The 26,783-nt window shown below is 46.2% G+C and overlaps 1 protein-coding gene across 4 annotated transcripts in view; it reads left to right on the top strand.

Annotated features, from left to right (window-relative positions):
- The window catches only part of gstcd (glutathione S-transferase, C-terminal domain containing), a 232,574-nt gene that overhangs the window by 174,714 nt on the left and 31,077 nt on the right, over positions 1 to 26,783 (top strand). For all 4 annotated transcript variants that reach the window (XR_015080845.1, XM_086006839.1, XM_086006861.1 and 1 more), the window contains exons 6-8: positions 15,432 to 15,547; positions 18,393 to 18,437; positions 20,431 to 20,559. Coding sequence is in view for 3 of the 4 variants with exons in the window: in XM_086006839.1 (XP_085862965.1) it covers positions 15,432 to 15,547; positions 18,393 to 18,437; positions 20,431 to 20,559 (290 nt within the window). In the remaining variant the exon portion in view is untranslated. The remainder of the gene's footprint in view (positions 1 to 15,431; positions 15,548 to 18,392; positions 18,438 to 20,430; positions 20,560 to 26,783) is intronic.

The following is a 26,783-nucleotide window of genomic DNA, read 5'->3' on the forward strand; positions in this document are numbered from 1 at the left end:
ATTTGAGGATTTGAATTTAGTTTAAGGAAAATCTGGTACTAGTAAAAGTGACCATGAAGCTGTCGGATTGTCGTAAAAATCCAACTAGTTCACTAATGTCCTTTAGGGAAGCGAACCTGACACCCTTACCCGGTCTGGCTTATACGTGACTCCAGTCCCACACTAATGCGGTTGACTCAACGGCCCGCTGAAGTGGACTTGCAAGCTACTCACTTGTTTCAAACCAGGGCAACCAGGGGTGGGTAATAAATGCCGGCCTTGCCAGCAATGCCCACATCCTGAGAAAGAATAAAGTTTAATATTACATAGAAATTACAGCACAGAAACAGGCCATTCAGCCCAACTGGTCTATGGCAGTGTTTATAGGAACATAGGAACAGGAGTAGGCCATTGCGCCCCTCGAGCCTGTTCCGTCATTCAGTGAGATCATGGCTGATCTGTGACCTAACTCCATATACCCGCCTTTGCCACATATCCCTTAATACCTTTGGTTAATAAAAATCTATCAATCTCAGATTTAAAATTAACAATTGATCTAGCATCAATTGCCGTTTGCGGAAGAGAGTTCCAAACTTCTACCACCCTTTGTGTGTAGAAGTGTTTCCTAATTTCACTCCTGAAAGGTCTGGCTCTATATTATAGACTATGCCCCCTAGTCCTAGACTCCCTAACCAGCGGAAATAGTTTCTTTCTATCTACCCGATCTGTTCCCCTTAATATCTTGAAAACTTGATCAGATCTCCCTTAACCATCTAAATTCTAGGGAATACAACCCTAATTTGTGTAATCTCTCCTCACGAGCCTCCTCTCACTCTAATTACCTCGGCCCGCCTTGCCTCTCCCATATCCTTCTATTCCCTCCTCCCTCAGGTATGCTTCAAGCCTCCCCTTAATTGTGTCAATGATATCTGCTTCAACCCATGTGGCAGCGTGTTCCACATTCTCACCAGTCTCCGTGTAAAGAAATTCCTCCTTAATTCTTGATTTGATTTGTTAGTGGCTATTTTATATTTATGCCCCCTTGTTCTGCACTCACTCACAAGTGGAAACGGTTCCTCTACATCTACCCTATCGAACCCGTTCATAATTTTAAAGACCTTTATCAGTTTTCCCAGCATATTTACCCACTGAGCTAGCTATGTGCCTTACAATAAGTACTTCACACTTTATGGAATGGACTGCCAAACAAAGCAGAATTATCAGCAAATTCAAGAGAGAGTTGGATAGGTATTTGGAAAAAAGAGTTGATAGAATGGTTGGAGAGGTACTGCGGGATGTGTTATTTCCCAGACACTGGGACCAGCCAGATAGGCCGTGATGGTACATTTCTCTGTAATGTGTTTAATCTGCACAAACCCAAGACAAATAATATATTTTTTTAGTAGCCATTGGCATCCTAAAGTTTTTATTTTAACGTTATGAAGTGTGTAATTGGACAGTCTCCAGTCGGACTGTGTACAGCAGTCTTCTTGTTTTTGTACAATTCCAAAGTGACATCATCCTGTCAGCATGTTTTATATCACTCCGAGCTAACGTGAATGCAGAACCAATGGATTAGTCAGCGGTGTATTTTATTTCAAATACTCTGATCCATCATCACTGTTTTCACATGTCACGGGCAGAGATATGACAGGTTTTGAGTGTACAGACTTTGCCTTGTCTTGGCAGAAAGAGAAGGCGCAGCAAAGCTTGACATTGATTGGACAAGGTGCGCTACATGATTTACATCGAGGTTATAAGGTTGCAACCATTTTTTTTCACGGTTTTCTCAGCGGCCACGGTGGGATGTTGCTATTTTTCGCTGCGTTAGCACTTGCAGGAAAGTGATGACAAACATCCAGGCGCGATTCACATGGACTCTTCTTGGCAGAGATCCTAATTCCCCCTGACAACCGTACAACGTCACTGGGCATTTCAGCGTTCCTTTTGAATTGTTGCCGGGGATCTCTCCACGCCAGACTGTGCCCATTTTGATTGTGACTGTTTGAAGTAATGCTGAAACGTAAGAGTAATGCACGCAGACAGTCCTTTCGGTAGAGCATGAAAATGCACATTAAATGCACCTTTTATTTCTGTCACATCTAGTCAGGCTAAGAACCCAGATTAGACTAAAAAGAGAATCAACTGCAGGCGCTCGAAACAGAAATTGAAACAGAAAATGCAGCAAATACACAGCACGCCCGAGAGTATCTGAAAGAATAAAAGCTGGCTTAACGTTTCAAGTGCTGATCCTTCATCAGTACTGTTCTGATCATTTTCTTTGCCTTCAGTGTTACGCTAGCTTTTCTCTTTACAGGTGTTAATGCGCCTGCTGTATATTTCTGACATTTTCCGTTTCTGTCCCAGAACCTTGGTTAGTCTGTGTGGTTTGCATGTAAAAGCCTCAATGCCTGTGTGTAGATGTTGCAGTCCTCATGTGAGCTGTGTGTAGATGCCCTCTCCCTGTGTGTAGTAGGGTTGCCAACTCTGTTTGGACATATTCCTGGTGCTTTCATCACATGGCCTCCAGCCGCCCGCCCCCACGTTGGTCGTCCGATACATCCATCCTCACGGTTCACCGTGTTCCAACGCCAATTGGGATACGAACAGACTCTTTGTTACCTGTTTGGGTGATTCTTGACTCTCAGTCAAACAGCCTTTTGCTCCAATATTTCCAATATTTTTATAGCTAATAAGTGAAAGTGTTCAATGAAAAAGAACACAATTTATTTTTAATGCCCCTATTTTCACCTGGGTTCCCGCAGCAGTGACCTGGAGATTAATCTTCAATTCCTGGAGATTCCAGGTCAATGCTGGAGGGCTGGCAACCCGAGCGTGTAGGAGTCCCAGTCCCCATGTCACCTGTGTGTAAAAGCCCCAATCCCTGTGGAGTTAGGTCACTGATCAGCCATGATCTCATAGGATTACATAGGATATACGGCACAGAAACAGGCCATTCGGCCCAACCAGTCCATGCTGGCGTTTATGCTCCACTCGAGCCTCCTCCTGTCTTTCCTCATCTAAATCTATCAGCATAACCCTCTACTCCCTTCTCCCTCATATGCTTGCCTAGCCTCCCCTTAAATGCATCTATACTATTTGCCTCAACTACTCCCTGTGGTAGCGAGTTCCACATTCTCACCACTCTGGGTAAAGTTTCTTCTGAATTCCATATTTGATTTCTTGGTGACTATCTTATATTGATGGCCTCTAGTTATGCTCTTCCCCACAAGTGGAAACACTCTCTCTGTATCCACTCTATCAAAACCTTTCATAATTTTAAAGACCTATCAGGTCACCCCTCAGCCTTTTTTCAAGCAAAAAGAGACCCAATCAGTTCATCCTTTCCTGATAGGTATAACCTCGCATTTTTTAGTATCATCCTTATAAATCTTCGCAGTACTCCAAGTGAGGTCTAACCAAGGTTTGATACAAATTTAGCATAACCTCACTACTTTCCAATTCTATCCCTCTAGAAATAAACCCTAGTGCCTGGTTTGCTTTTTGAATGGCGGAGCAGGCTCGAGGGGCTAAATGGCCGACTCCTGTTCCTGCGTTCCAATGTTCCTACTCCCCACGTGACCTGTGTGTAAAAGCCCCAATCACTGTGTGTAGATGTCCCATTCCCCATGTGACCTGTATGTAAAAGCCCCAATCACTGTGTGTAGATGTCCCATTCCCCATGTGACCTGTGTGTAAAAGCCCCAATCACTGTGTGTAGATGTCCCATTCCCCATGTGACCTGTGTGTAAAAGCCCCAATCACTGTGTGTAGCTGTCCCATTCCCCACGTGACCTGTGTGTAAAAGCCCCAATCACTGTGTGTAGATGTCCCATTCCCCATGTGACCTGTATGTAAAAGCCCCAATCACTCTGTAATCTGCATATAAAAGCCTCTGTAGACCAGATTCAGTGTGAACTGTGGCAGGCCAGAGATGCAAGACTCTGACAGCAGCAGCTATTTCTTTACTGGATATAATGGCAGTCCGTCAGCAGATGTTACTGCGCGGTGATGAATTTGACAGCATTATTTTTTAAGCTCCTGCTGGAAATGGGGGCAGGTTATACTGTCTACTGCACTGTACCTTTATCATTCTACACCTTTTCAGCTCCCCTAACGTCTGCCTGACAGGTTTTATTGCACAGTCCGTCCTGTGTGACTGAAGGTGAACTGACAGCGTTGCAAGCGCAAACCATGTATTCGCTTGGAAGAATCCTTTGGAATAGTGAATCACTTTTCAGGTCCAGTTGAAAGCTTGCTAATCTGTGTGCAGGTACTGAACACGTTTCTTGAAAGCAGGGACTCCTATTTTCTTTCGAACGTTGCCAGTGGTCTATTTAAAAGAAAGAAAGACTTACATTTATATAGCGCCATTCACGACCACTGGACGTCTCAAAGCGCTTTACAGCCAATGAAGTACTATTTGAAGTGGAGTCACTGTTGTAATGTGGGAAACACAGCAGCCAATTTGCGTACAGCAAGCTCCCACAAACAGCAATGTGATAATGACCAGATAATCTGTTTTTGTTATGTTGGTTGAGGGATAAATATTGGCCAGGACACCGGGGATAACTCCCCTGCTCTTCTTCGAAATAGTGCCATGGAATCTTTTACGTCCACCTGAGAGAGCAGACAGGGCCTCGGTTTAACGTCTCATCCGAAAGACGGCACCTCCGACAGTGCAGCACTCCCTCAGCACTGCACTGGGAGCGTCAGCCTAGCTTTATGTGCTCAAGTCCCTGGAGTGGGACTTTGAACCCACAACCTTCTGAGTCAGAGGCGAGTGTGCTACCCACTGAGCCACGGCTGACATTTATCAGCACCCCTCTCCACCTCAGCCTCATCCCTGAATGAATGGAATTGAACTGAATGGAAGCTGGTGGCTCCACGTGCAGGGAGTGACAGGCTGGCCAGCTGAGGTTTGGACTGCAACAGGTAGCCCATGTTTGCACTCTGACCTGACCGGAGGCTTCCTGCGTTGCTCTGTTTGCAACGGATTGGTTTGTTGACCAGTCAGATAGGTAGTAGGTTACTGAGTGAGAGAGACCAAGGGCTCATGAGGAGAGACGAGCTTGGCATCATGAACCTGGAAGGTGCCAGTACAGAAATCAAACTGATCAGTAGAACAACAACACCAGCAACTTACATTTATATAGCGCATTTAATGTAGTAAAACTCCCCGAGACTCTTAACAGGAACAATATCAATAAAAACATGTTTGACAGCGAGCCACAGAAGGAGATATCGGGCTTGATCAAAGAGGTAGGTTTTAAAGAGCATCTTAAAGGAAGAGAGAGAGGTAGCGAGGCGGAGAGGTATAGGGAGGGAATTCCAGAGCTTAGGGCCCAGGCAGCTGAAAGCACAGCCGCCAACGGTGGAGCGATTAAAATCGGGGATGCACAAGAGGCCAGAATTGGAAGAGCGCAGAGATCTCAGAGGCTTGTAGGGCTGGAGGAGGTTACAGAGCTAGGGATGGGCCAGGTCATGGAGGGATTTGAAAACAAGGTAGAGGCAGAGAAAACATCAGTGATAGCCTTAGAAGGGAGGGAGGACTCAGGAAGGAAATGATAAAAAAAACTGGCTGAAGAGATCAAACCAAAGTCAGACTACACAAATCAGTGTATTCGATTTTTTTTGTCTCTTATTTTAATTGTTTCTAAATCCACAATTCCTTTTTGGGTCATATCCCTATACTGTCTCTGCATAACAACATAAGAAATAGGAGCAGGAGCAGGCCATTCGGCCCCTCGAGCCTGCTTCGCCATTCAGTAAGATCATGGCTGATCTACCTCAAATCCACCTTCCGCACGACCCCCGTGTTCCTTGATTCCCTTAATATCCAAAAATCTATCGATCTCTGTCTTGAATATACTCAACAACTGAGCATCCACAACCCTCTGAGGTAGAGAATTCCAAAGATTCACCACCCTCTGAGTGAAAACATTTCTCCTCATCTCAGTCCTACATGGCCAACCCCTTATTCTGAGACTGTGAACCCTAGTTCTAGACTCCCCAGCCAGGGGAAACATCCTTCCAGTATCTACCCTGTCAAGCACTTTAAGAATTTTATATGCTTCAATGAGATCACCTCTCTTTCTTCAAAATTCTAGGGAATATAGGCCCAGTCTCCTCAATCTCTCCTCATAGGACAATCCCCCCATCCCAGGAATCAGTCTGGTGAACCTTTTTTGCACTCCCTCTAAGGCAAGTACAGGAAACTTTGTGTTATCCGGAGGCTAACTGTCCGGAATGCTCGAGCCACCGGCAAAAATCAGGAGCCGTTTCGTTAGGTTTTTTTTCTTTTCGTTGCTTTTTTCTCAACAGCCAAGCTCTGCAAGGTCTCGCTGAAGCTGTTGCTAAGCTACAGAGACGCTACAGAGACGCTTGGACTGTTTAGAAGCTGTTGCTAAGCAACAGGGCTTGTCGCCAGATACGGAGCTCAAAATCTCCGTATCTTTCAACATTAGCGCTGGTTTGTCCGGCAGTTTTGAGGGAACGGCAACAGCTCGGTCCCGTCGGTGCCGGATAGCACAAAGTTTCCTGTATATCCTTCCTTAGGTAAGGAGACCAAAACTGTACACAATACTCCAGGTGTGGTCTCACCAGGGCCCTATATAATTACATGTGAGGAAAATAAACTATTAACATTAAAAAAAAGTTTTTAATAAATGAAACAAAGAAAATAGACAAGGCTAATGAAAGGTAGAAGAAAAGAAAAATGAAGAGCCTGATAACAAAAAAATGCAGCAGGAGTGAGAATATCCAGATCTGCTTCTCTCTACAAAGCTCTGCGTTGAGAGAGATAAAGAGACAGCGAGATAGATGCAAGGCAGGTTAAGCAAAGACAATGTAAGTAGAATGGGTATTTATTGCCTGAGTAAAGCTATCATTATTGCACTGCATTGTCAAGGGAAAAGAAACAGATGAGCACAAAACCATCTAGACTCGAAGGGCCAAATGGCCTACTCCTGCTCCTATTTCTTATGTTCAAAAGGAGTCTGTTACGGTGCTACAGTGTGTTGATGGGTCCTCTGAGAGAATGGGTGGACAGCACAGCATGCTTTCTCATGTGGAACAAGGATCTAGCCAATGTACACCCTAGTGGCTGGTTCTAGACCTGGATACAGGTGCATTTGGCATGGAAGAAAGTTAAAGGCAGAGACGGGAAGCACTGCTTTATGAAGCAAAAAAAGAACCACTTGGCCAATGTAACCGCCAGGCCCATCTGTTAGTGCAGCTTGTTGTGGTCAGGTGGACCATCGGCCTCCTCAACCCCGGCCCACTCTGCTGTCGATCTATCAGATACGTTAAAAAGTTGAAGACCAGTCAGGTACACAGAAGTCCACGCGTTACCTCGGTGACGGCCACCGGCTGAGGGTCCTGCTGCTTGTGGATGACTCTCTTCCAGTTTTGAAAGATGACATGACGGGTGTCCAGCAGACTAAACTGGAGGGAAAAAAATATAGCTTACTTATCAAGCAGGAGATGCCTTCCATGATTTTGTTTTTCCCCTATATGGAGGAGAAAAGAATATTTCACTCTGGAATTGTTTCTTTAGCAACCTGTGGCACTGAATGGTGCAGTAGGTTAAACACTGACCTTTCATCTCACAAAATAATTACAATGGGGAAGGCCATTTGGCCCATCTTGGTTCATCCTACTACACTTCAAAAGTACTTCATCAGCTGTGAAGCGCTTTGGGACGTCATGAGGTTGTGAAAGAAGCTATATAAATGCAAATCTTTTTTTTATCCATCCAGAATGGCTATAAAGTCCCCAACCCATTGCAGCATCCAGTTGTTTTATACATGCCTCCACTACTGTATCAAGGAGTCCGTTCCATGTGTTGGCTATTCTTTGTGTGAAGAAAAACATCTTGGCATCGCACCTAAGTTTGCCTTTTGCAAGTTTACACCTGTGTCCCCTTGTCCTACTCTTGCGATTTAATTTAAAGTAATTTGTCGCTTTTACCTTTTCTGCTCCCTTTACAATCTTGTATACCTCTCTATAAGATCGCCTCTTAGACATCTCCTTCTGAGGCTAAAGAGCCTATCCTCGTCACTGAGACCTCTAAGGCTAGGGATCAGCCTGGTTGCTCTTCTTTGCCCTGCCTCCAGTGCTTGAACATCTCCCGCCTCGTTGATTTAAAAACTGGACACTCTACTCAAGGTGTGTCCTGTACAGTTTGATCACCGCTTCCTCTGTCTTATATTCTACTGTTTTGACTATAGAGTTCAACACTCTGTTGGGTTTGATGATTACTGCTCTGTGTTGATTGGAGAGCGTTGAGCGCGAGTCTACTAAGACTTCTTGGTCCTTTTCAATTTCATCCTTAGCTATTTCAGCACCATTCATAAATACAGGTGTTGCCCACTTTTGGTAGTCTTGGGTTCAACAGCATGGGATTCTCTCACGGGATGAAAGTCCTTCCTTGATTCCAGCTGTAAATGAGATGGGTTTGGGCAGTCTCGATCCCATGTCCTAATGGGTATTGGCTCATAACATCCTTAATTTGGCAGCAGATTGGCAATCTCACTCGGAGAGGCGACTCTTCTGTGGCGTGGGCTGAGGCACATTGTCCTGTGCCTGGTCTGGGAGTGCTTGGTGCTGACACTGGGTGCCTGACATCCAAAGCATTCCATTCCTCCTCACTAACATTCCTCCCCTGATTTTCATAAAATTCATACACAAAAAAAGTCAGGAAAGGAAACCAAAATCTTTTGCACTTCTAACAGTATTCTAAAATACTACAATTGAAGCTCAAAGTCGTGGCTCAGATACCCTCTTGATTACTGAAAGAAAAATCTTGTTAAGCTTCCTGTTTTTGGCACGGAAGCTCGACTTCAGTTTTCCACATGGTGCATTCACACTTCAAGTTTAGCACGGGTATGAAGCTGTTTAGGCCTCACGCCAATGCTGAACTGTGAAGAGCACAATGTCTTACCGACTCGAGTGAGACTTCCTCCTCCAGAGATTCTCACTCTACTCCACTTGATGTCCAATTGAGCCCTGACTCCAGATTTACGCTGTCATTTTGGCTCCACACTGAAACTAAACCTGTGGCCTGTAAAGCTGGTGTCCGGGGAGTTCAGTGTCAGTTCAGTTCTGACTCCAGATCCAGGCTGCACCTACACTATAACTGCAGCATCAGTGCATGGCAAAACCGCTTCACACTAATGCCACAGTTGTAATGTAAGTTTACCCAATGAGTTGAGAGTCACAGGGGAATATGGTGCTTGCACTCTCCATTCGCCCTGCAACAGACACAGGCCCATTGCACGAGATTGCCAGAATCTTACTCCCATGCTATCGGTAGCAGGCTATGAAAGGCTGTAAGATTAGAGCTTGCAGAATGGAATGACAGTGTCATGCTGGCAAAGCCCAAGTGCTGTCCTGTGAGGTTCGCCTTTTGTAGGGGAGCTGAAGTTTTGTCAGTGACCCACATCGTGCCCGGTCTTTAGTACTGCAGAGGGAAGCTATGTTCTATTCTCTGTCTCCATTTAAACTCGTCTGATAAAGCATTTTGAGGTTTGAAATGCTTTAAAGGCATTTGTTGTGTCAAATATACGCAGTGCCTGTGTATTCAGGCAGAGAAAGGTCTAAAGGTGAAAAGGAAATGCTGTACACCTGCTACCTGTCAAAACGTCTCCTAGATAATACAGTGGGCCACCGTTACAAAACACTATGATATAATACATATTGCTTATGGCTCCTTACTAATCAAGTGCTGCAGTTATATACTGTGGGCACCAGTTGGAGGAGCACAGAGATCTTGGAGAGTTGTAGAAAACATTTCCTACGAGAAAATCCCACTACCGCTGGCCAAGGGGGAAAAGACGGGTCATGTTTCACAGTCTGCACGTTTCAGAAAGCAAGTGAATGCGTCGGTTTTAGGAGCCAATTTTCAAAACTAGATTTGATGTGGATGCAGAGACATGGGGGGAAAAATTCAGTATCGCCCCGTTTGGGGCGCCATTATCGGCTGTGCGCAAAGTTTAGCGCCTGGCGCTAATTATCGCCTCTAACAGCAAACTTGGCTTTTATCGCCCCTGGAGGTGATTGGAGCGCTAAATCAGGTGCTTCACACCTGTCTTAAGGCGCAAAGGCTGAGGAGCGAGGTGCTACCTCAGAGCGCTGGCGAAGCAAGGAAGGGCAAATCAAAATAAACCTGCCAAGCGCTGCTCAGTACTCAAAACTCCTTCACACAGCGTTGAATCTCTCCCAAAGTCTCTCTCTCTCTCTCTCTCAGAATGCGTGGTGCAAAAATGATACCGACAAAAAAAGACAGGAAGCGGTCGCCTTTACATAGCGCTCCCCTAGTCCCTTTCTGACAGCAAAACGCTCCCCTCAACCTGTCATTGCTAGCGGCAGGCGGCGCCACTCAATATCCGGTCTGGGGCGCTACCGGGGCGTTGCGCACTCGACTGACGTCACGATCTGCCGGCGCAGGAGACCGTGGCGGTAGTGTTTAGCGCCGCCGCAAAATGTCTAGTTAATTTCACGAGTGGCGCAAACATCGCCACGCCCGGGCGCTAGTTACTTTGCGCCCCATTAGCGCCCTCTTAAGACGCTAACAGGAGGCGCAAACAACTGAATTTTTCCCCCATGGAGGCTTACAGCGATAATCAGGGATGAAAACTCACTTAAAAATGTTCTGATAAACTTCCCTTTTTTTGACAAATTTGAATAAAACGCTTCAGCAGTCTCTCCCCCCCCGCCCGCCCCCCCCCCACCCCCCCCCCTCAAACAGTTAGATAGGTTGTGCTTCTCAGCTCTCAGGAATGAAGCTAAGTGTGACTGGAGTCAGGGAGCTCCGGTTACACTGACGGCCTGTGCTGTGCACTGTTGGCAGATCTCAGTGAGAGGTTTGCTTTTCTTTTGGCTTTTTAAAGTGTGGTGAAAAGTTCAGGTCTGCTTGATCCAGCAAAGTCTTTTCTCTTTCAAGGACACAGCGAAGAGATGCAGCTCAGCCCAGGCATGAGCGGAGTGTACACCACAGTATTTCTGGTTGGTTGGGTTTGATCAGTCCCGTGTGGCAAATGCAGAGTTTGTGTAGCGAAGCGTGTGTGAGCTGTCATGCTGCACATAATGACACACCACTGACATCTTAGTTCACCTTCTGTCTGCACCACAAGGGAGGGAAACATCAAGGACAAAGTTTTCAGCCTTCAGATGGCTGAGTGTTGATGTCCCGTGCCCTTTCTTTGATTATGATGTCTACTGAAAAACTGGGGCCTCTGAATAAACCCCATTTAAACGCCAGCGTTCAGTGTAACTGAGGCAATTGGTCACTTGTGCCAACCTAGTTGTTTAGTACTGCATGTATACATGCATATGTGTGTGCTGTGTAGCAGTATAGCACATACGCTAGCTGTTTTCTTAGAGCTTGACAGGTATTACAGACCAGGAAAAGGGTGTCACCTCTGGGAACATGTGCGTAGATGTATGACAACGGTATCAGGCTCAATGGTAACCAGATAAGATACAAGAATACTCTGTCTCTCTACTTCTCCTCCTTTAAGACGCTCCTTAAAATCTACCTCTTTAACCAAGCTTTTGATCACCTTTCCCAATATCTCCTTTTATGGCTGTGTCAAATTTTGTTTTCTAATGCTCCTGTGAAATGCCTTGGGACGTTTTGGTACATTAAAGGCGCTATATAAATGCAAGTTGTTATTGTTGTTGATGAATGTAAGGGTTTACGCTGTAAGACTGATATTGGCACGGTTACAGTAATAAAATGTAAACAGTAAACAGGAGTATGTGCCCATCAGAGTTCCCTCTAATCTTTATTTTAGGTGCGTGGTCCTTTTAAATGTGCTGTGCGATCGCATAGCGGCCACGCATGCGCGGCATCTTTTCCAGCGGAACAGCTGGTTGAGCGGACTGCGCGGGACCTCCCGACCGCTGCGCGCCCACGCAGCTTAGGGGGAAACGTTGATGCCCACATATTTCACAGCTAAATGATGGATTGGCTGCTAATCAAGAAGCTAGTTTGTGTCACAGGTCACTGCGCCAGTCACGGCCAGGTCAAGACACCTTTACCATGGGCAGAACTTTCAACTTCGGTTCGGCTACCGCCCGTTTTACGCCCCTACCAAAGTTGAACGTCCCGTTTCTCCCTTCCCCCCACCCCCCCCCCCCCCCCCCCAATGGGGGTGAAATTGAACTTTGGCAGTAGCAGATCGAGCCCCAGTTATACGGAAAGGGAAATAGGGCGGGATGTATAATGGCCGGTTGATCCATCTATCGCCGCCCATTTTTCGCACCTCCCAAAGTTAAATTTCACCCTCTCCCCTCCACCGTCTCTTAAGATTATGTAGAAGTAAAGCAGATTACTGAACTAGGACTGTGCTTATCAAACTGCAGGGCAAAATTAATGAGTTTCAGGGGAGACTTAACAGCAGAAGAATCCCTGCACGGAGTGCTTGGTGCAGGAAAGACTCCAACCGAATGTAGAATCATTAAAAAAATGCTACATAAGTATCTGGTTAAGCATAAGATTATAAGGATGTAAGTGTGGGGGGGGGGGGGGGAGGGGGGCAGGTGATCACATAGTGTACGATAACAATAATCAGGTTGCTGCTGGTTTGTGGAAATTGTCATCTGCGGAATGTTGAAGAATGTAGGTTGTAATGTTTGATATCGTGGGCGTTCCGCTGCATTACCTTGAGAGTTAGGGAGACATTTCACAGATTAAGTGGTTCGACTCCTGCATCCGCTTATCTGTGTTTCAGCACGAAAATCCACATGGCAGGAAAAAAAATCTTTAAAAAAAAACTTAATCAATACTGGTTGCCTGCAGTACCAAGCAACCTGCATTATTTATGCTCCCATTAAAAGTCTGAATAAATTGTACAATAAAATTGTATCACTCTAGTCAATCGCCTGCGGAGTTGCATTCGGGGAGTCAAGATCGCTAGATTTTTGTTACGTGAGTGGGTATCAAGCGATATGGAGAAAAGGCGGGTAAATGGAGTGGAGTTACAGATCAGCCATGATCTAATAGAATGGCGGAACAGGCTCGAGGGGCTGAATGGCCTACCCCGTTCCTAGGTTCCTAGAATAAACTAAGGGGCCGATTTTCCCGCAGGTGCGGGGAATTGTCGGGTTCCCCGAATGTCGGGGTTCCCACACTAATCTAAATGGGTCTGCCACATCGAAGCAATTTTCCCTCAATTGGCCAATTCATTTCCAGCGTGTGGGCACCCTTGCTAATTGACTATTTCCAGTCAGAAAGCCCCACAGTATGATGTCATCATTCGTGGTGCTTTCAAGGTCCACAGCAAGCACTGCATCCTCTGAAGGCTTCCAAACGAACCATACAGGATGGCAGAAGAGCCTGCAGCAGCTGTGGCCAGTGCCAGACCCCGAGCTGCCTCCAAATTTGACAAGGCTTCACTGCAGGCATTATTGGATGGGGTTAGGGCCCACAGGGAGGTCCTCTTCCCTAGGTCAGGGAGGAAGAGGCCTCCCACTGAGACCAATGCTGCATGGATGCAGGTGTCAGCAGATGTCAACTCACTGGGAGTCACCAGAAGAACCTTGGCATTACATCTCTAACTCCTTCCTTTACTCCCCCACAGTACCATCCAGAGCCCTCGTCCCCACTGTGGAGGAGGAAGAGGCTGTGCAGCCAGACTCCTCAGAGGAAGCTCCAACCTCTGAGGGCGCAGCGTCAGCAGAAGTAAGCGCACCCAGCACCAGCGCAGACACTCACACCTCGGGGGGATCTTCGGGACATAGAGTAGTGTTCTCACCTGGTGTTTCACAGCTCACAAGTGAGCATCAGCAGATTGTGGAGACAGGGACAGCAGTGGAGAGTCCTCGTCGGAGGGCGCAGGACTCTGCCAGCTCAGCTCAGCTGCATGTCGACCCTCTGCCTCTGGGTCTATCCGTAAGATCAGAGGTGATGGAACTCCATGCACAGATGCAGGAGTCTCTGGCAGGCTTTGTCTCTAGGGTTGCTGCGAGTGTGGAGCGAATGGAGGAGTCCATAGCGAAGATGAGCTGAGCCTTTGCGTAGTCATTGGTGCATGAACGCATCACCATGGAAAGGTTGGCACCCTCCATGGAGGAGATAAGTCGCCAGGGTACGGAAAACATGGTGAGTGCTCATAAGAGAATGATATCTCTTGAGGAGCGATGGGCATCTATTGAACAGAGAAACCAGACCTTCATGGAAGTCCTTCTGAGTAGGACTGCCAGTGGAGATACGGGTCCCCGTGGCCCCCTGATTCGAAGCAAGGTGCCCTCAAGCCACATCCAAGCACTGGCCCCTTCTGGCCTGTGCAGCTTCAGGTGAGTGAGCAGCAGCCTGGCGCTCCTGCTGCTGATGCTGCTGTTCCTGGTTCTGCTGCTGCCGCCTCTGCTGCTGATGATCCTCTAATGGCATGAAGGGAAGGGAAAAAAGGCCTCCCATACTTCTGGTAGATGCCTCCGTTGAGGAAGCGCTGAGTGAGGGTGCCGAGAGGTGCTTCCCAGGAGCTCACACTGGAGAAGTGTGTGAGGCTCCAACCTTCCACAGCTGTGCCTAAGCCTTGAACAAGTTGCCCCAAGCCTGAAACAACAAGGCCCTGCAACCTACAAATGCTGTCTGATTAAATCTCTTCTTTCCTGATTGACCTGCAGCTGATAGTAAGCGAGCCGATATTGTTCACGCCAGGTTTCATCAGCGGTGTTCCCACCAGGCGTGTTTAGCGTGGGAAAAGGCTGAAAGTAGCAAGGGCCCCTTAAAATGGCATTATAGATGCCAATTATTGTTGATTAGGCTGCCTAAAGACCAGTGACTGATTCGGGTCGGATTGAAACGCCGGGGTGAAAGTCGGACGGGGTGGGGAATCAGGCGGCGGGGGGGGGGGGGGTCGCGACCCCCTAATTTTGCGAGAAAAAAAAAAAATTTTCCCCACACGCCTGAAACCCCGCCTGACGGCTCCAGGAAAATCGACCCCTAAGTGTTTGTAATGGCCCAAAGCAGTCCCTGAATCTACAGCTAATTTGCTTACACCCCAACATTTAGCACTTGGTCGAGTCTTCACCCTCTGAAACTGTTTATTCTACAACGAATGACCTGCTCTTGAAATTGTGGGAATGCAGGTCTGCAAAATGTGTGATTTCTGAGAATGCGATATTCTTTGTGGGTCATTAATTATGGAGAAAAACAGGTGTCCGCCCATGTTTCTTCAAAAGAGAAAATTTGGCCCAAAAGGTGTAGTCGATTATCCTAGCTTTATTAACCGAGAAGTTGTTGAAACTCTTCGTTGTAAACTTGACATTTTTAGACACATCACCTGCTGAGATTGGAAATACTAGGCAGCTCACCTTTATCGTTCTGTCTCTGTACAGTGCAGCAGTGACTGCAGAGAGCTGGAAATATACAGCACTTGTTAACTGAATGTCTGTCTGACCTTTGGCTAAGACACTATTTGTTCTTCATTGACTCCTCCCTACAGGAAAGCTCTCCTCTGAGCGTGCCCTAAGGAAGCAGCAACAGTTGGACAACATCATCTCCATTGTGACCAAACTGGCCAAGCCTGGTGATACTATTGTTGATTTCTGCAGCGGTGGGGTATGTAATTTTGAAAGGTACACCTTTACTATCATTGCATTTCATTGAGTACTCAGTACTTGGATTTCTGTTCCCCCAGCTAATTATCCTGTTCCCTCAGTCTTTCCTTCTTCTGTGTAATCCCAGATTTCCTCAAAGTTATTTATTTAAACTAAATATCTTGCCCTACAGTAAATTGGAAATCCTATGGCAGTTGCAGTGGGTAATGTTCAAGAGAAAGGCATATTTTCTGAAGAACTAAATGCCTTTATGTAAATCTTCTTCTTAGGCAGTCCCTCGGAACCGAGGATGACTTGCTTCCACATTAAAAATGAGTTTGCAGGTGACTGATGAGTCCAATGCGGGACCTACAGTCTCTGTCACAGGTGGGGCAGACGGTGGTTGAAGGGGCGGGTGGGTGGGGTGCTTGGGTTGACGTGCGCTCCTTCCGCTTGCTCCCGGCGAAGAGACTTGAGGTGTTCAGCGCCTTCCCGGATGCTTCTCCTCCACTTTGTGCGGTCTTGGGCCAGGGATTCCCAGGTGTCGGTGGCGATGTTACACTTTTTCAAGGTTTTGAGGGTGTCCTTGAAGCGTTTCCTCTGCCCACCGGAGCTCTCTTGCTGTGCCGGAGCTCCGAGTAGAACACTTGTTTTGGGAGTCTCGTATCAGGCATGCGGACGATGTGACCCGTCCATCGGAGCTGATTGAGCGTGGTCAAAGCTTCGATGCTGGGGATGTCGGCCTGAGCAAGAACACAGACGTTGGTGCGCCTATCCTGCCAGTGGATTTGCAGGATCTTGCGGAGGCAGCGTTGGTGGTACCTCCCCAGTGCTTTGAGGTGCTTTGAGGTGCCTGCTGTACATGGTCCATGTCTTTGAGGCATACAGCAGGGCGGGTATGTAAATATATTCTAAGTGTCAGCCATGGCTCAGTGGTAGCACTCTCGCCTCTGAGTCAGAAGGTCATGGGTTCAAGTCCCTCTCCGGAGACTTGAACACAAAATCTAGGCTGACGCTCCACTGAAGGAGTGTTACACTATCAGAGGTGCCGTTTTTCAAATGAAACGTTAAACCGAGGCCCCGTCTGCCCTCTCGGGTGGTCATAAAAGATCCCATGGCACTATTTTGAAGAAGAGCAGGGGAGTCCTGGCCAATATTAATCCCTCAACCAACACCACTAAAAAAGATTATCTGGTCATTATCACATTGCTGTTGTTTGTGGGCGCTTGCTGTGCGCAAATTGGCCGCCCCATTCCCTACATTACAACAGTGGCTACACTTCAAAAGTAGCTGATTGGTTGTGAACAGCACTATATAAATGAAGACCAGGACCTCAAACCCGGCACTAAACTCATGGTCTACAGAGCAGCAGTGATACCCGCCCTGCTGTATGCCTCAGAGACATGGACCATGTACAGCAGGCACCTCAAAGCACTGGAGAGGTACCACCAACGCTGCCTCCGCAAGATCCTGCAAATCCATTGGCAGGATAGGCGCACCAACATCAGTGTTCTTGCTCAGGCCAACATCCCCAGCATCGAAGCTCTGACCACGCTCAATCAGCTCCGATGGACGGGTCACATTGTGCGCATGCCCGATACGAGACTCCCAAAACAAGCGCTCTACTCGGAGCTCCGACACGGCAAGAGAGCCCCAGGTGGGCAGAGGAAACGCTTCAAGGACACCCTCAAAGCCTCCTTGAAAAAGTACAACATCCCCACTGACACCTGGGAATCCCTGACCCAAGACCGCACAAAGTGGAGGAGAAGCATCCGGGAAGGTGCCGAACACCTCGAGTCTCTTCGCCGGGGAGCAAGCGGAAGCCAAGCGCAAGGAGCGCACGGCAACCCAAGCACCCCACCCGCCCGCCCCTTCAACCACTGTCTGCCCCACCTCTGACAGAGACTGTGGGTCCCGCATTGGACTCATCAGTCACCTGAGAACTCATTTTTAATGTGGAAGCAAGTCATCCTCGGTTCCAAGGGACTGCCTAAGAAGAAGAGATAAATGCAAGTCCTTTCTTTGTTTCGTTATTATATTGAAGGTCACATTCTATTTTAGTAGTAAATCTTACGGCTACTGTATAATATTCAGTCAAGATTGTGTTAAAAGTATCTTGTTTTAATACAAAGAAGGTGCCTCACCACCTTCATTGCAAAAATCAAACTTCAAAAAAAAATTAAAAACTGCCAGTGGTGATAATTCCTTGTACTGGTTTTTGCAGGTGGTAGTGAAGGTGGCAGAATTGTTTTCAAGGGCTGTAACTTTGTGCCCTAAATTACTCTTTAGTTAAAAAAAAAAGCGGGAGAATTTTAATTTTTATTAGGTATGGGTATCAAGAGATATGGAGCAAAGGTGGGTAAGTAGAGTCGAGGAACAGATCAGCCATGATCTGATCGAATGGCGGAACAGGCTCGAGGGGCTGAATTGCCTACTCCTGTTGCGATATTCCTACAATTAATGAAGTTCACAGCTAGTGAAGTCGTGGGAATGCATGGCTGCGAGAGGTGTGATTTCTGAGAATGTAATTTTATTTTAAGCTCATTAATTGTGGAGAAAAATAAGATGTCCTCCCATTTTTCTTAAAAGAAGAAATTATTGACCCAAAATTTGTGGTTGATGATCCCAGTTTTACTATAGGAGAAGTCCTCAAAACAAATTGGTATTTGTTTGGACGTCATACCTGCTGAGATCGGAAGTTTGAAATACTCAGCGGCTCATCTTCATTCTGTGCCTTGCAAAGCATAAGATCTCGAGAGTTCAACTGGCAGACAGATAAATAAAGGAATCTGCCTTCACAAAAGTATGCGGGTCTAATCTCGAAATACGTCCGCTGATTGACTCAATTGTCTGTCCTGTGTTCACAGGGGCACGTTGGGATCGTCCTTGCTCACACCTTGTCGTCATGCCAGGTACGTTATTTTAAAATTGTCGCCGTCACTCTGCTTACTCCAGTATGAATATTGCAACTCAAGATGAAGGCTGAGTGATAAGATGTAAGAAATGCATGTGGCAATAATCAGGCCAGACACATACAGTACGGTTTGCAGGGAGCAGCTAAAACTGAAGCTGTGCCAACATTTTTTTTTTTAAAAGCTGCTGGTCGCCTGATCTGTTGTTTCATACATTGGGCTTTAGGCCAAGTTTGTATGCTGGTCTCTTTGATCCAGTGGAAACTCGGATAAAAGTCTCTTGATTGACGATCACCTTTTTCCTCCAGCATCATCAGGTGGAGATTTGCTGAGTGATATCTGTAGTTGACCGCCTAGCCCAGTCTTGAAATACATCAAGCTCCCTGTTGCCCGCATGCTTGCCAACCTACCAAACTTAGAAACGCTAACAACTTGCTGAGAAAGCCCCATAAAAGCTGACAACTCAAAGAAAGCAATGCGCAACTAAAAAAAACTACCCTAAATAAATGCCTTTGGCCAAGACCGCCACCTCAGCGAGACTGAATAGGTTAAATTCCTGTTTATTTAATTAGATTTCAGGATTTTTTTTAATGATTTGGGATCACATTCCACAACTCAATTTGCTCATCTCTGAAAACTGAAACCCAATGGTGTCAGCCGTGGCTCAGCGGGTAGCACCCTCGCCTCTGAGTCAGAAGGTCGTGGGTTCAAGTCCCACTCCAGAGACTTGAGCACAAAAATCTGGGCTGACACTCCCGTGGAGTGCTGCACTGTCGGAGGTGCCATCTTTCAGATGAGACGTTAAACCGAGGGCCCCGCCTGTCCTCTCAGGTGGACATAAAAGATCCCACGGCACTATTTAGAAGAAGAGCAGGGGAGTTCTCCCCGGTGTCCTGGCCAATATTTATCCCTCTATCAACATCACAAAACAGATTATCTGGTCATGACATTGCTGTTAGTGGGAGCTTGCTGTGTGCAATTGGTTGCCACGTTTCCTACATTACAACAGTGACTCCACTTCAAAAAGTACTTCATTGGCTGTAAAGCGCTTTGGGACGTATGGTGGTCGTGAAAGGCGCTATATAAATGCAAGTTTTTATATATGAAAAGAAGTAGTTACACTGGGAGTGCAGTGGGATGTGAACTTGTTGGGCTGCAGCTAAACCCAATATTTCATCATTTATATAGTGGGGAGGGGGAAAACAACTGAATTACACAGAAGTGCAGTCTTTGCGGTGGTGGATTTAGAAATTTTCAAAGCTGAAAGTGAACTCTGATGGTGCAAGATTTACTTCCTGGAGAAGGGTCAGGAGGCATGTGCCCTCGGAAATTTAGAATTTTGACTTTTGAAGTGTGCTGTGATTCAGCATTTGAAGCTAAAAATAATTTATTCTGGAACTGTTTTATTTATTTAGTACTGTAGTAGTTACAGATCACAATTGCCTTGATTTCTGCACCATCAGAAGGTAATACTCAGTGAACATAGCACAGCAGGCGTACGTGTAATACATGCCAGCCATCTGCTTTCCATGCAGACATCAGCTTTTCCAGCCGTCGTTCAAAGTGTTTCCAGCCTCTGGCACCAGGTTTGCACGTACTGTATATGTGTAATCTATTTCATAGCAATAAAGTAATAAAGGTTCTACGCTAGCCCCGGCCATTATCTCACCCCGAATCTCTTCCACATGATCGCCACTGTAAATCACCAAGGTGACGTTCTCCCCCACATTACCGACACAGACTGTGCGCAGGCTGTCCCACTGCTATTGCTATGCTTTGCCCCTGTTTTGTAGTCCAAAAGACGGCATTTGATAAATTGTGGATTTGTTTTTTGTATTTTAAAGACAATCGTCCATAGAACTTGTACATTCATATAAATGATATTGAAAAAACCGAATAGAGATGAATTTCTATGCTGCAAACGTTCTTGGTGCCTTAAACACTTCTACTTGAGATGAGCTTCTTGCTGATTCGATGTTGACCTGTGTTCCAGGTGATTTTAGTGGAAAACAAAGAAGAGTCCTTGGGGCGTGCCAAGGACAGGTGTGACGACCTTGGATTAAACAACATCTGGTTCATCCAGGCTAATCTGGATTATTTCACAGGACCATTTGAGATTGGTGTAAGTGAACAGCACGAGCCTAATTAAGGCTGAAGTCATAGTGCCATGTTATTAATGATTAATTATGAGGGGCCTAGATGGAGTGGATAGGAAGGACCTATTTCCCTTGGCAGCGAGGTCAATAACCAGGGGGCATAGAGTTAAAGTAAATGGTAGAACGTTTAGAGGGGAGTTGAGGAGAACTTTTTTCACCCAGAGGGTGGTGGGGGTCTGGAACTCACTGCCTGAAAGGGTGGTAGAGGCAGAAACCCTCTACATTTAAAAAGCGCTTGGATAGGCACTTGCAGTGCGGTAACCTACAGGGCTACGGACCAAGAGCTGGAAAGTGGGATTAGGCTGGAGAGCTCTTTTTCGGCAGGCACAGAAACGATGGGCCGAATGGCCTCTTTCTGTGCTGTAAGTTCCTATGATTCTATGTAACAGCCGACAAGGACACAGTCCTGCTCAGTAATGGCTGCATTGTTTTTCCCCTTACCCCAGTTCTCGCTCCTTCTTTTCTGGAACTGGTAACTCATGCTGGGGTGCAGTTTCACAAGCCCTGGCAGAGCTCCCCTCCCCACCCCACCAGGTAACTTGTCCAAGTGGCTATTTTTCACGTGCAAACTTGATAGTATGTCACAGGCTATTCAACCATTGTGGGGCATCACCACCAATCCTGTTCCTGTCCTCACCTGATGTCCTGATATGCACTTTGCAGCAAGGGGGCATTAAATAGTGAGCAAGAGTGAGCGCTCTGGTTGATTCGTTTACAAGTAAGTAATAAAATAGCAATATTTGCTTTTCTGCTCATGTGCTGCATGAACTATTTACAAAATATATCCTGTAATTTCAGTGTTTGTAATTTATAAAATGATATCATTAAGCTACCTACCAGTCCAAATGTATGCTTTAAATTAGTTAAATAGGAAATGAATGGATATGTTCATTTTGGCATTACCGTGAGCTATCGATGTGACGGTCTCGCATCTAATCCGTTCCCTTATTTTCAGAAGCTTTTATTGCAGGAAAGCTTGTGTTGGGCACTTGTGTTGAAATCTTCGTGGCCAGAAGTGTTGCCTGTTGAAGTCAGCAGTGATCTGTCAGATCGTGGCGTGGAAGTTGTTGCTTTGATTTTTTTGTCCTTTTTTCCCCCCTAGCAGAAGCTGTTAGCGTGTATGACTTTTCACACTTGCTTAAAGTAGGTGCTGAAGCTGTGGAAATTTTTATGATCTTTAACATGTTTGATTGGTTTAGGGCAGTGTTCGCCAATACGTGAGCCGCTAGCCACATGTGGCTAATTGGCAATCCAGATGTGGATAATTGCATTTCTGATTTGTAAATAAAAAATGAGTAACGAGACACCGCCGTTGGGCTTGTGATCTCAATACTCATATTCGCACAGCGTATGCGTGTGAACTTTAACCTTTCCGTGCGTTTGTTGGTGAAATGGTAAGAGGAAAAGCAGAGTGTGCGAATGCTTTTGTGAGTGTTTGACTTCCTTGGTTACTGAATGGTGGTAGATGTTAAGTAAATATATACACGTGGAGTACATGAACCTGGATTGTGTGAATGTGTGCAATTGGTTTTCTACAAAAATTAGTGCATGTAGCTAAAATGGTGTCACCATAACCTGGATAGTCAGCAACTTCTCTTAGTCAACACTGGTTTAAGGAGGTGGCAATTTTCTGTACAAAATGCCTTTTTAAATTATTTACACTTTTTTTTATTTTGGCATAAGTAGCATTATTTAATATTGGTGAACAGTAGGGAAAGGTGTGAAACCGCAGGCAAACCCCAAGTTCAGTGCTAGTACGATCCAGCTCTTGCATAGGCGTACACACAAGTGTCATGCACAGTTGGTACCTTGTAACGTGAGCTCTGTTTGACAATGTGTTTTGGAGCCAGCATTCCAACATTGGTCCCTTTTCTGTCATGGTAGACCTGTGAAAATAATCTGCCAGCACTGTCGGTGACCCAGAACAAGACAGCGCCTCACAGCACCCTGCACCAATGTTTGTATAACCACCGACATCCCAGGCGCCACAGTCAGTGAGCTTTCAGCCATCAGCATTTGGTGAGTCGCAGCGTACATGCGATTAGGATCAGGTGGAGGAGCAGGGACCTGATGCCTGGTTGGCTATGGAAATGCCGTCCATGACCCCTCACTTTGGAAAATGCAATAATGCTGTGGCATTGGGCAGCCAGTGGGAAAGGAAATGAAAACGCTGATCGATACATCAGTCACTTGTTTGCTCCATGTATGGGCAATGCATTGACGAATACTACTGTTGATCCCTATGCTCACCTGGAAAGAGGCAAAAAAAGTTGAGGAAGGAGATGACCTTGACTGCCACTGAGGTGCAAATAGACTCTAGATATCTTCGGAGCAGATGGCACAGCCCTGGAACTGTGCCATCTGCTGGCCTATAGCCTACAGAGGCATTATCTGTCAGATAGGGTCTGATGAAAGCGAGGAACTGAAAGAAATCAGTATTTGTAGGAAAATGGTGTTAGGAAAATTGATGGGACTGAAGGCCGATAAATCCCCAGGGCCTGATGGTCTACATCCCAGGGTACTTAAGGAAGTGGCCCTAGAGATAGTAGATGCATTACTGATCATCTTCCAGAACTCGATAGACTCTGGAACGGTACCCATGGATTGGAGGGTAGCTAATGTTACCCCACTATTCAAAAAAGGTGGTAGAGAAAAAGTGGGGAATTATAGACCGGTAAGCCTGACATCGGTAGTGGGGAAAATGCTAGAGTATTATAAAAGATGTAATAGCAGAGCACTTGGAAAGCAGTGACAGGATCGGACAAAGTCAACATGGATTTACAAAAGGTAAATCATGCTTGACTAATCTGCTGGAATTTTTTGAGGATGTAACTGGTAAAATAGATAAGGGAGAACCAGTGGATGTGGTGTATTTGGACTTTCAGAAGGCTTTCGATAAGGTCCCACACAAGAGATTAGCGTGCAAAATTAAGGCACATGGGATTGGGGGCAAGGTATTGACTTGGATAGAGAACTGGTTGGCGGACAGAAAGCAAATAGTAGGAATAAACGGATCGTTTTCCGAGTGGCAGGCCGTGACTAGTGGGGTACCGCAAGGATCGGTCCTAGGACCCCAGCTGTTCACAATATATATTAATGATCTGGACGAGGGAATTGGATGTAACATCTCCAAATTTGCAGACGACACAAAGCTGGGCGGGAGGGTAAGCTGCGAGGAGGATGTCGGGAAACTCCAGTACAATTTGGACAGGTTGGGTGATTGGGCAGAAACATGGCAAATGCACTATAATGTGGATAAATGTGAGGTTATCCACTTTGGTGGCAAAAACAGGAAGGCAGATTATTATTTGAATGGCAATAGATTGGGAGAAGGGGAAGTGCAAAGAGACCTGGGTGTCCTTGTGCACCAGTCGCTGAAGGTAAGCATGCAGGTGCAGCAGGCGGTTAAGAAGGCAAATGGTATGTTGGCCTTCGTAGCAAGAGGGTTCGAGTACAGGAACAAGGATGTCTTGCTACAGTTGTACAGGGCCTTGGTGAGACCGCACCTTGAGTATTGTGTGCAGTTTTGGTCACCATACCTGAGGAAGGACGTTCTTGCCATGGAGGGAGTGCAGCAAAGATTCACCAGGCTGATACCTGGGATGGCAGGAATGACGTATGAGGAGAGATTGTGTCGATTGGGCTTATACTCACTGGAGTTTAGAAGATTGAGAGGGGATCTCACCGAAACCTATAAAATTCTGTCAGGCCTGGACAGACTAGATGCAGGAAGGATGTTTCTGATGGCCGGGGAGTCCAGAACCAGGGGTCATAGTCTAAGGATAAGGGGTAAGCCATTTAGGACTGAAATGAGGAGGAATTTCTTCACCCAGAGAGTGGTGAACCTGTGGAATTCTCTGCCACAGAGGGCGGTGGAGGCCAGTTCATTAAATATATTCAAGAAAGAGTTGGATATGTTTCTTGAGGCTGAAGGGATCAAGGGATATGGGGAAAAGGCAGGGACAGGGTACTGAATTTGGATGATCAGCCATGATCACATTGAATGGCGGAGCAGGCTCGAAGGGCCGAATGGCCTACTCCTGCTCCTATCTTCTATGTTTCTATGTTTATCCATCCTCTGTTTTTTGCCAGGTAGGTGTACCAGAGTCTGCAGATATAGTTGGTGGCAGAATGGTGAAGATTCGGTGATTTGAATTTCCACCCCGTTTCCCGGCCCCCAGTTGCCCACTCGGCTCCAACACCGCCAGTCTTGGCGATTGGAGATAGTAAAGGATGAATAACGACAGGATTTTGACGGCAGAGGTAGATTGGGACACTGCACCCTATACGAAGGGGCAAGGAAGAGAGAAAAATCTAGCACCATAAAATGAAAAAGAAATGCGGGGCAGCTACAATCAGAGTAGGGACAAAATATAAAGTCGGAAGTACTTAGGGGAGGATGGTAAGTAAAAAGAGATCTCTCCATGCCCCTGTAGTAATGTAGTAGCCCTTTACTAATATAATGTAATATACTGGCATGGGTGGAAGATTGGCTATCTAACAGAAAACAGAGAGTTGGGATAAATGGTTCATTCTCGGGTTGGCAATCAGTAACTAGTGGTGTTCCGCAGGGGTCAGTGCTGGGACCCCAACTCTTTACAATCTATATTAACGATTTGGAGGAGGGGACCAAGTGCAATGTATCCAAGTTTGCCGACGATACAAAGATGGGAGGGAAAGCAGTGAGTGAGGAGGACATAAAAAACCTGCAAAAGGACATAGACAGGCTAAGTGAGTGGGCAGAAATTTGGCAGATGGAATATAATGTTGGAAAGTGTGAGGTTATGCACTTTGGCAGAAAAAATCAAAGAGCAAGTTATTATCTAAATGGAAATAAACTGCAAAGTGCTACAGTACAAAGGGATCTGGGGGTCCTGGTGCATGAAACACAGAAGGTTAGTATGCAGGTACAGCAGGTGATCAGGAAGGCCAATGGAATCTTGGCTTTTATTGCAAGGGGGATGGAGTATAAAAGCAGGGAAGTCTTGCTTCAGTTATACAGGGTACTGGTGAGGCCACACCTGGAATACTGCGTACAGTTTTGGTTTCCATATTTAAGAAAAGATATACTTGCTCTCGAGGCAGTTCAGAGAAGGTTCACTCGGTTGATTCTGGAGATGAGGGGGTTGACTTATGAGGAAAGGTTGAGTAGGTTGGGCCTCTACTCATTGGAATTCAGAAGAATGAGAGGCGATCTTATTGAAACATATAAGATTGTGAGGGGGCTTGATCGGGTGGATGCGGGGAGGATGTTTCCACTGATGGGTGAGACTAGAACTAGGGGGCATAATCTTAGAATAAGGGGCTGCCGTTTCAAAACTGAGATGAGGAGAAACTTCTTCACTCAGAGGGTAGTAAATCTATGGAATTTGCTACCTCAGAGAGCTGTGGAAGCGGCGACACTAAATAAATTTAAAACGGAGATAGACAGTTTCCTAGCTGATAAGGGAATTAAGGGTTACGGGGAGCGGGCAGGGAAGTGGACGTGAGTCTAGGTTCGGATCAGCCATGATCCTATTGAATGGCGGAGCAGGCCCAAGGGGCCGTATGGCCTACTCCTGCTCCTACTTCTTATGTTCTTATTATGTTCTTATGTACTATCAGCATGGCCGGTCCACTCGTGTCTTAGTTATACTGGCGCACGGTAATCAGGAGCCAGACAGTTGTATTACCTGCAGATATTGAACTTAGCTGCTTGTGACAGAGATTTGCTTTGGCATGTTCAATTAACCATCATACCGTACTCCCACTTAACATTAGAATAGCAATTCCACCTAATTTTAGAAATGTGATATCACTTTGTAGCTTTATAAATAACACTTGCCATTACATTTGATGCCGCAGCACTACTTAATAATAGTACTTCAAGCAAGAGCCCTATTTATATTGGAGTATGAGCCCAATTTTGGGATAGTGAATGAAATCAGGAAGCACTTTTTCACACAAAGGGTCGTAGAAATCTGGAACTATTCCCCAGAACCGCCCCCCCCCCCCCCCCCCCCCTCCTCACAAAAGGCTGTGGATTCTGGGTCAATTAAAATGTTCAAGACTGAGACCGATAGATTTTTGTTCGGTAAGAGTATCAAGCAATGTTCCCTTTAATTTTTATTTGGGTGCGCGGCCCCTTTAAGGTTTTTCCTATTTAAAAGCCGGTGAGCCGGCTGCGCGGGAGCTACAGAGCGCTGCGCGG

Source organism: Somniosus microcephalus, chromosome 2 (assembly GCF_052327205.1).
Source record: "Somniosus microcephalus isolate GS21.2 chromosome 2, FLI_Smic_1.0, whole genome shotgun sequence".
Classification (NCBI taxonomy): Eukaryota; Metazoa; Chordata; class Chondrichthyes; order Squaliformes; family Somniosidae; genus Somniosus; species Somniosus microcephalus.